Source organism: Tinamus guttatus, unplaced genomic scaffold, assembly GCF_059628265.1.
Source record: "Tinamus guttatus ecotype Peru unplaced genomic scaffold, ASM5962826v1 Tinamus_guttatus_pri_ptg000287l, whole genome shotgun sequence".
Lineage (NCBI taxonomy): Eukaryota > Metazoa > Chordata > Aves > Tinamiformes > Tinamidae > Tinamus > Tinamus guttatus.
The window spans coordinates 7632620-7643020 of record NW_028288821.1 but is presented as its reverse complement, the minus strand read 5'-3'; the positions used below and the strand labels follow the sequence as shown (position 1 = coordinate 7643020).

The 10401-nt window shown below is 34.5% G+C and overlaps 1 protein-coding gene across 3 annotated transcripts in view; it reads left to right on the top strand.

The window, feature by feature from the left end:
- The first annotated feature begins 350 nt into the window (after positions 1-350).
- STAG2 (STAG2 cohesin complex component) overlaps positions 351-10401 on the top strand; it is a 36264-nt gene continuing 26213 nt past the window's right edge. For all 3 annotated transcript variants that reach the window (XM_010226259.2, XM_010226257.2, XM_010226258.2), the window contains exons 1-6: positions 351-500; positions 1836-1914; positions 2878-3039; positions 6005-6101; positions 7236-7312; positions 8565-8769. In XM_010226259.2, the coding sequence (XP_010224561.2) occupies positions 457-500; positions 1836-1914; positions 2878-3039; positions 6005-6101; positions 7236-7312; positions 8565-8769 (664 nt within the window). In that variant the 5' untranslated portion in view covers positions 351-456. The remainder of the gene's footprint in view (positions 501-1835; positions 1915-2877; positions 3040-6004; positions 6102-7235; positions 7313-8564; positions 8770-10401) is intronic.

Genomic DNA, 10401 nt, shown 5'->3' with positions numbered 1-10401 from the left:
TATAAATTGATTTAGACTTAACTTTTAATAACTTCTAATTTTAACCTTTTAAAGTAACTTTTTCTTTTCAATCTCTAGTAGACTTGCAAGGTGTTTATGAAAGCTATTCCAGTTTGTTCATCCTATTTAGAAAGTGTTTTTTGCCTTTTCTAACATTTGTTGGGATGCTTTGTGGTAAGATCATGGAAGGAGTTAAATATTTAAAATCTTTATTTAAAAAGACAGACATAGCTGGAAACAGATGGTGGTGTGATCAAATGTTTTTTAGGTTGCCAAACCTTTCTCCTTTCTTTCCCCCACTTCACGTGAGAAAAAAAAAAAATAATTACATTTAACTTTATTTTATTTTTTAATAGGAATTGTCTATCAGAAAGGAAGAAAACAAGTAAGCTTGTGCTTCAGACTGGTTTTTGAATATCTTTCTAATACATTGGTGTTCCAGAAGATGATAAAGAAATGATAGCAGCTCCAGAAATACCAACTGATTTTACTCTCCTTCAGTAAGTGCTTTAAGGATTTGCTGATTTGATTTTTAAATGTACTGATATTTTTAGTGTTAATATTTACTGGGAGGGGTGGGGTGTGTGTTGTTCTTTTGTTTATTTTCTGGAGCAAACAAAATGAGAAAATGGGGTTCTAGGTGTTTTGTGTGTTTGTTTGTTTTTTCTCTTTTTTTTTCCTTCTCAGGAAGTTGATAGATGTTTGAATTATCTCAGTATTCATTGGTAATTAAAATAGACATTTTAGAAGTGCTTATTCTTTTTTATTATTATTATTTTATTTATTTTCATCATTTTAAAGCTGTGGTAGTCTGGAGATCATCTCAACAGAATTATATATATATATATATATATATATATTTTCTGGAGATCATCTCAACAGAATTATATATATATATATTTCCCCCTTGGATACTGCCTTTTTTGTGAATAAATTCCTTGATGAGGAATACAAAAAAAAAAGTTGTCTTCATCAAGCTCTCTTCATTGAGAGAGATTATATAATTGAAGTGCAGCCTGTAGTAACCAAGGCGGTCACCTAATACTCATGGCACTCCAGTGCCAAAAGATTTTGCTACTTCTTAAGTAGTCTTAACTTCCCTCATGTATCAGTCCCAGATATTTGTGGTGTCACTTTATAGGCCTAGGCACTAGTGTTCTTTGCAGTTTTAAGAATCTGTGTCCAATCTGCCAAAATACAAAATAAGGACTAGATTATGTTTTGGACAGAGAAGCAAAACGATTAGTAGAAGTAGACTTACTTAATAACTAAAAGAAGCTCCCACCTCTTTGTTGTCAGTAGATACGAATCTGTTTGAATTTTTCTTCCATAATTCACTTTAAGTCCAAAAATACTTTTCAATCCAAGTGAAAACATGGCAAGTCTACAAATCCTTAATTGGGAATATAAAGACTAACCAGAGTTGATGAGGCTATTAAAAAATAATTGGGCGAATAGAAAGTATGAAATTGCTTTGAAAATGATAGTAGAAAAAATAATCTAATGAATCCTTGAGAAAAATAGTCTTGTCTGAGTTGCATGTATTCAAAGGTAAAGTCTTAGACTTCTTCACTGTGTCTCACATTCTCTGTGCAGAAGAAGGACAACCTATAAATGGTCAGCTAAAATAATATTAGAAAATTATTGCAACTGATATGTGCACATAGACATTGTATTCTTTATCTTCTGCTTTCTGTATTCCTTAGATTTTAACAGTCACTCTTTAAGATAAGTGTTGGGATAGGGAGTGTACTGAAGGTAGTATGTGACTTTGGTATTTTCAAGAAGGTTTATGATCGAATGTATAATTGGTTTCTGTCTCTTTATCCTTGCAGGGAGTCTGAAACACACTTCTCTTCTGATACAGACTTTGAAGATATTGAAGGAAAAAGCCAAAAACAAGGCAAAGGAAAAGTATGTTGAGCTTATAGGGTCACTGAAATACTGTTACAAACTGAGAAATTAAACTCTTGTTTTGAAGCTGAATGAACTAGGAATAGTTTTTGAAAATGCAAATGTTGTGTGAAGAGTTCTTATTTATATTTTATTGAAATACTTCATCCTATGTATTTGCAAGATACCTTAAAAGTAATAGAGGCACATAAATAAAAATCATCTTGATTACCCTCTCTTCATTTGTTATATTCTGTACTTACGCTTGCTGCTAATATATTTACTTTTTGGTTGTTTTTAGGAATTCTGGCTCTCCTTTTATTTTAAACGTGATTGCACAAAAATAATTGCCTGAAAAATTCTCAAGTTAGGTGGTGACAGAGTGGCTGCACTGCTGGGCCGGGAGGTGCCCTGTGTGCCCCCTGCCCAGGTGACTAGTGCACCCCACCAGCCGGCACCCTTAAACCTGCTACCTTGCTGCTATGAGAGCATGATAAATACTTTCAAATTTTAAATTACAGTGTAAATTTTGCTTGTGGTTAAGCAAGAATTGTGGTTAAGTCCTTCTTGGTTCAGATATCTCTTCTTTTATTCGATTCCCCCTTTACTCTTCTGTTACATTAACCTTGTAAGTACAAGTTGGGTGAGAGAGATTAGAATTACAGAGGAGATGATGTTTCATGAGATATGTTATGAGAATTGCTATAGCTATTTTAAATAACATCTGTATTATCTATTTCACAATCCAAACAAGAGGAAAACCTTTTTGTCATAAACTTCTAATTGTGCTATTTTTTGCTGAAAGATTTTAAATGAGAACCTTACGAATTGGAATTGATGAATCCCATTAGTCTTTGTGTCAAATGGGAATTGGCTATTATTGTCAACTTCGGATTGTAAATTAGGTTGCCTGAAACAAAAATCCTTGTATATACTTGCTATCTAATAACAAAATAAAATTTCTTTTGTGTTGTGTGATTGTAGACCTGTAAAAAAGGCAAAAAAGCACCAGCAGAAAAGGGGAAAAGTGGAAACGGAGGAGGAAAACCTGGTGGTCCAAATCGGATGAATGGACATCACCAACAGAATGGTGTGGAAAACATGATGCTGTTTGAGGTAGTTAAAATGGGCAAGAGTGCTATGCAGGTAAGACTTCAGATCTCTGTGGTACTTTCATTAATGTACATTTAAATATAGCAGTAACATCTTTCTGTAAGTATGATTTAATAAAATTAAGCTTATGGTGAGTTTTCATTCTGTAGATTAGTTCCTGGTTAAGATTTAAAAAAAAAAAAAAAAGAAGAAACAGCCAAACAAAAGCAAACAAACCCTGTTTCTGCAAGGGTAATATTCGAATTGAACTGATTTTTCATTTTCAAGTGCCAACTTGAAAGAAAACTTAGTTTACGCTGTATGACTTCCAAATCAAGCTTTTTTGTTTGTTTAATGTGACTGTAGCTGAACAGGGGTGGGGTTTATGCCTATGTTTGTCAGAAACGTTTAATAATAAATCTTTAGTATTAGATGTTCCCAGTGTATAGTTTTTTTTTCTGAAGTTTGCTTTTCCTTTCCTATAAAAATCACTAGCTGCAGCTGAAGATCTGCTCTGTGTGTATGTGTGCGCGGGTGTGTGTGTGTATTTACATATATATGTTGACTAACTTGACTTTGCCTCCTGTGCATTGCTGCACTGGGATTGTCTCGAATTTTGGTTAGGAGATTTTAACCTGCCAGAAGTATCTGGATTAGGTACTTTCTCCTGTAGAAATTACACTGAAGTTGGTCTGCTAAAAAAGTGCAGCTAGTTAGACATTTTTATATGGAACATATCATTATAGAAGTAAAATGCTTGCATGACTGTGTAAACCCTCCAGTGGAGGGAGGGTTAAAATGTAAGCTTGTCAGCCATGAAGGTTTCCTGCTGACTCACTCATGTGACTCCTCGGCAGCGTAGCAGAAAGACTATCTTTGGGATTGAAAATCCAGGGTTTACAGCTTCTCTGATACGTATGCAGGAAGTGGGGTCTACATGCAGTCCTTTCGAGATGCGCAGGCTCGTGGGAACTGGGCATATTGAAGCCTGAATTCCTTGGCAGAAATTTAGTCCAGACTTTTTAAAAAAGAAAACAAAACAAACATTTATTTCCACAAAAGTATGATACTTCTGTCCTTTGTTTTGTTCTGAGGGGAGTGTGCGTGTGTTTGAACTTCATATGGAATAGGATATAAACTTTTCTAGTTGTGGTTCTATGTACTACATTTTCAGCTGTTAATCAGAGATTTTATTTTTATGATGTTTTTACTGTGTACAGTGATAAGCAGCCAGAATCTTTTGCTGTGAGTACTTCTATGAAAAGTTAGTAGAGAGGAAAAAAAATCTGTCAGTATTTGAAGAAGAGAGAAAAAAAAAAAAAGTCTCCCATTATTAAATGGGAGAACTGAGACCTGAGTACTAGTACATATATTTTGTCAAAAGTAAGCGAGAAGTCTATTTTCAGAAAAGATTTCTAAATTAGGAAGAACTCCAGCTCAGCACTTGCTATAGGAGCTTTACTGTGTGGCCCTGAGCTTGCTTGGCTACCTAAAAAGACTTTAATAATTAAAAAGAAAAAAAAACTGTATATTTCTGTTCTGTTCCATTCCTTCTTCCCATTTTGTTTTGTGTTCCCTGACAAAAAGAAATTATTCATACACCAAGACTTAAGCAAATGTAAATTTCAAGCAACTTCTGCTGCTGCCTTTTTTAATCTTAAAAAGTAAACCAAAATAGGCAGATACCTATGAAAGGAAATGCTTGCTCTCCCTGTCCTAATGTTATTCTGAACTTAGGCAGTGGCCTTCTTCACAGTACAAGCAGTTGCAATTTTCATTCCATAGTCAAATCAGTACTAGTTTTATAGGTTCTGCTACTGGGAAAACTAAGAAAGTTTGACTTCAAATGCATTTTTTTTTTAATTCCTCCTGTCTTGCTGGCTAAAGTTATATGTCATTCTGTGACCAATTTTATTCTAAATTGGTTTAGAATTGGATTTAGAACTGGATTTAGCTCCAGTACTTTCACAGCACTCATGTCTGGAAAGAATAAGCTCTGAGAAGAATAAAAGTAGGACTCATGGTAGGCTGCAGACTCTAATGGTTTGGAAGTTTGGAATTATTCTGTAGAATTATTTGGAATTATTTAGAATTATTTGGAATGCCCTGCATTTTTAGGGCAAGCTATCAATATATTAAACACTCAAAACAACTCTCAAGTACTTATGTCAGTAAATTAATTGTACTACGTGCATTTTTGTATGACCTTCCTGGATTGCTGTTCACCTGTGGATGGATTTAAAAGTGATAGCATGTAAACTCTTTTTTCCTCAAATGTTAATCATGGGTTTCCTGTTAATACGCTTGCCTTTAAAGTTTGGTAGTAAAGAGTTCTTGAACCTGTTCTATTAACCACTATGCTTGATTTAGTTAACACTTAAGCAATTAACCCCATGTAGCATAGTGCAGCGCAGCCCATTGTGTTATTGTCAGTGTGCAAGGAGCACACTAGCAAGAGATATCGGTGGGACAAGTTTTGAAGATTATAGGTGGTTGTAGCTGTTTGATTTGAGCATCTCTGTCATATCTTTAGAGAAGCTCCATCAGTTTAAAAAACAAACACCCTTCCTGAACTGCTGCTATTATGGCCTTAAGTTGTGCCAGAGGAGGTTCAGGTTAGACATTAGGAAGAATTTCTACATGGAAAGAGTGGTGAAATATTGAACAGACAGGGTGTCAAAGGGTTTGCGGTTGGACTCAAAGTTCTTGATCATTTCCAACCATAATGATTCTATGATTCCATAAGACTTACTGAAATTTTACAGTATTCCTCAGAGAATGCTTGGTTGTCAAGTTTAAGAGTGTATGTTTAGAGAATAAAAATTTGTTCTTTTCTTGAAAACCGATTCTGTGATAGTAAAGAACTACTCTAAACCTTTGTTCTGAATCTGTCAGAAAATTCAGCATTCCATTTATTTCTGGAGGAATCAAAACTCATTCTTAATATAAAATAGTGAAATAAAACTGACTCTTTTCAACATAAAAAATCTGAAAAGTGCCTTTATGTGTTTATTTTCAGTCTGTAGTGGATGACTGGATAGAGTCATACAAACATGACAGAGATATAGCACTTCTTGATCTCATAAACTTCTTTATTCAGTGTTCAGGCTGCAAAGGTAAGATTTTTTTTTTCTTTTTTCTTGAAACTTCTTGGACCTGTACTCCAGTTAGGCAATTTTATAGCATGTTTTTCTTCTTCACTTTCATGCAACATATGGTGTAGAACTACTTCATTCCTGGGGCTAGTAGTCTGCTTTAAGTTTTGTTAGTATTTTGAGATAGGGGGAGTGGGTGGTTTTAGGAATGTTGTAGAATTATTTCAAAATGAAGATTACACAATACTGTTACGTAATACTTCCCACATCTTCCTTGGTTGCTATAATTAATTCAGAAAGCCCCTCTCAGTAATTTGTTCAAATTGCTTAATCTTGGAATTCCAGTTTGGATAGAGCACCCACATGTCAGTAAGTGTTCTAAAATTGTATCATAGCCTGTTTAGAGATGCTTGATTTAAAAGAGATTGCAAACAGTTTTGTAGTAGTTCTGTCTGCAAGAAGAGTGTATTCCAATATATTATTGGAACAACAAAATATTCCAACAGCATTCCTTTATAGAGGCTATCCATGCTTTCAGGAGCACTGACTTTGCTTATTGGAGGGGTGGGACAACTGCAAAATCTTTTTATGCCTTTTTGAGATAATCCATGCCTCTATGCTGCAGTATACTTCAGGAGGTCTGTCTGTTCTGACATTTTTTTGCAATCTAATGATTTGAGTCAGTGGAAGATAGAAATTACTTGAAAGCAGAGAGTACATCACAATGTAGAAGACAACAGAATAGCAACAAAACAGTTTATAGTTGTCTTATTGTGCAGTTTAGGATATTGACTCCTGAAAGGTCATTTTGTAGCAGGGCAGCTGCTCAGCTGATGGAAAGGTCTAGCACAAGTATCTTTAACATCTGAAAATGAATGAATGTGGGTGTTTTAGTTGTTTTTTGTGTGTACAACATGAAAATGTGCATACATACTAAATACACATGTGTGTACATAACTAAATATACCAAAAATTGTTGTTAAGCACGTGTTGTGTACAGATGCGAAAATGATTAATGGGTAACTTTTTTAAAATACATGTGTAACCTGTAGGCTACCTGAATACTGTCTATATTTACATTGTAGCAGAGACATGCTATCTGTCATCTATCTCTTCCATATTTAAAGTGTTAATAATCTGATGTTTAAAATGTAGGAGTTGTTACAGCAGAGATGTTTCGACATATGCAGAATTCTGAAATAATCCGAAAAATGACTGAAGAGTTTGATGAGGTAAATTAATATGCTAACAGTATATTGATATTACTTTTTAACTTTCCCTATCCTCACCTTACTGAATCATGTTGCTACAGATTTATTTCAAAGACAGGATTGACTGTAGGAATGGCCAGATTTTCATTTGACTGAAGTTTTAAAATTGGAGAAAATAAAACTCTGCTTTATATAGCAGCATAACAAAAAAAAAAAAAAAGGCTATCTGAAACCCCTAATACTGGAGGACTGTTTGTATCCCCTTTGTTGCATATCTGAAGCTCTAAAATTTGTAAGTTTCAGAATGGTGGTTAAGTTTATATGTTCATTAATCTGCAAATCCCAGGGATTTCAGTTGGATTAATCTCAAACGGAAGACTTTTTTTTACCTTTTGTGGGACTTTCTGGCCTTTTTCCTTCTAAATTGCCCTTTTGTTGTCTGTCTCCATGTGCTTTGAATTTCAAGGAACACAAATGACATATATCTTTTTTTTTTTTTCTCTCACAAATTAAAATCTGAAGAGCATCACTAACTTTAAGAGAAGGAAAAGTAGTGTGCACTGAAATATAAAAAACTTTTTTTGAGACTGTTTATTCAGTTCTCTGATCACTGGGTTATGCTTAACGCTTTCTTCTAACAGAAATCTGATGGATGGCTTCACCCTTAGATTTCTAATCTTGTTTCATGCATGCTGCCTTCATTTTTAAGTGGTAATGTTCTTTAGCCCCTTAGAGTAGGGAGTCGCAGAAGTATTGTTAAAAATTCATGTTTTTTTTTTTCCCCTGACATTTTGTAAGGCTTCCCAAAGTAGAAGGTGAAGTCATATTCCCTATTTGCAAACTTTTATAGTAGGTTGTCTTATAGTGGCAGGAATTCTCAATCTTAGGAGGAGCATGTCCCCATACATGTTATCACAGTTCTAAGTTAAGTGTTCGTGAATATTTCAGAAACGCTATATTCAGAAACAGATGTTTAAGGGGGTAAAAGGTTTATTTTTGGGAGTGTAGGATAGAGATAGGAAGCTTAGAATGTTAATTCAGTACATAAAGTTTTTTGTGATCTGTATTGTATAACCTGTTGGGAGTTTTCTCTGCAAATAAGAAGCCCGAAGCAGAAGGTAGATGTGTTTCTGTGTAATGAGATTTATCAAACGTATCATTTATGCCATCAATAACCTAGGCTTTTAAGTTGTACCTGTGCCTCTTAATCTGTATTATTATTTTTTTTAATTGAAAGCGTTTCCTCTTTGCATTCCATTTTGTTTTTTAATAGGATAGTGGAGATTATCCATTAACTATGGCTGGTCCTCAGTGGAAGAAGTTCAAATCCAGTTTTTGTGAGTTCATAGGAGTGCTTGTCCGACAGTGTCAATATAGCATCATATATGATGAATATATGATGGATACAGTCATCTCACTACTTACGGGACTGTCAGACTCCCAAGTCCGAGCGTTTCGGCACACTAGCACGCTGGCAGGTAAGTGAACTTTTCTGCGTACTGTTTCTGTTTTACACTTGTGCATTTCACAGGAAGAAATTGTTGTGGTTAAACCTCCTGACATTAGGTATTCAATTCATGTTTTGCTATATGACAAGCCTTTTCTCTAACTTGTTTTGCTAAAGCTTTCTTTATATTGTCTTTGTTTTTCTTTATTGAAAAACATGAAATTATTTTAAAAGTTTCCTTACCAGCTCTGTAGTATTTCATTTTTGATAGCTTTAGATATCATAAAAAAAATATGAAGAAACTTAAGTAATAGTACAAGTTTTTCTTCTGTCATAATTTTCTCTGCACTAGTCTTTTTAGCTTGAAATGCAGTTGAACCTATCCATCTGGTGTTAAGTCAAATTTAAGCTGGATGTAGTTTTTACTACAAATCAGTACTGTACTTTACATTGAGACTGTGGCACAATGTGATCCAAGGTGACACTTTCACAGATGACTGTAGAAATAAAATTGAAAAAAAAATAAAGTCACTAAATTTCTGTATGTTCTTAAGTTGTCCCTTAATAGTTGATTTTTCCCACCATCTTTTAAAATAAAACAATGTTCCTTGTGAGTTTAGTGTGTCAGATATATATATTTAAAACATCTTGTGATATTGGAGAATGGGTTTTATGAATAAATTAGTTCTAAATCTGCCCAGGTTCATGAAGAACAGTCTCATATGGCATCTGGTAGCAATCCAGTCATAAAGTTGTTGGATGTTCCCCCCACCCCGCCCCGCACAAAGTGAATAATTTAGACTGCACAGGAAGCTGAGTTTTTACCAGGCTGGAATAGTTTGTTAGTTTTGCAGAACTGATCGAAGTGAAGCCAACTTTGATTGTAATTGTCTGGTCACTTGCTCTGTTTCACTGACCGTCTCCAGTATGTGTTGTAACAGCACAGTGCAGGCTGTAGCTGACCAACATTAGTTTTAGTTATTTAAAATCAATTTTCCCTTCCTTTCTTGAGTTGTGCCTGAGTAACAGTTGTACATACTGCCCTGTAGCAAGTTTCTTTCTATGCAATGAAATATATTTAATAATAGTCTGTTTGCCTTGGTTTGCATCAGTAGCTTTATTGATTCTGTTTACATAGGGTCATTACTTGTGCATTGCATATAAAATTGCATCTTGTATTCTTGATGTATGAATTTTATTTTGCATAGAGACAACCAGCAAAATCCTCTATCCATCTTCACTGCTACTTGCATTTTTTTTTTATTTTTTCTTATCCTGAAATCCTTAAATATAATGCAGTGTAACAATATTTTGATACTGCTGCATGTCTTTATGCCTTATTCATCCACTTGATACTTTATGCTAGTGACACTCAAACTTTTTAAAATAACTGCTTATATGTTCTCTCTCTGTGACTGTTTCATGTCTTGTTACAGAGGGTTGTAAGAAAAGCAGGTATACTTCTGGCCACCTTTTGTTTTACAGTATAGGCATATTTGTCTGTTTGTCTATTACACCCTTTTAAAAGGGGGGAATTCAGGAATTAAAGCGTATACACCAAAACAAAAACCTCAAAATACCTAGGCTTAACTTACATTTTTGTCAATTCCTGGGCTAATGAACCTTCTCTGCTTCTCCCCATCAAGGCAGCTGCCTCATTAAA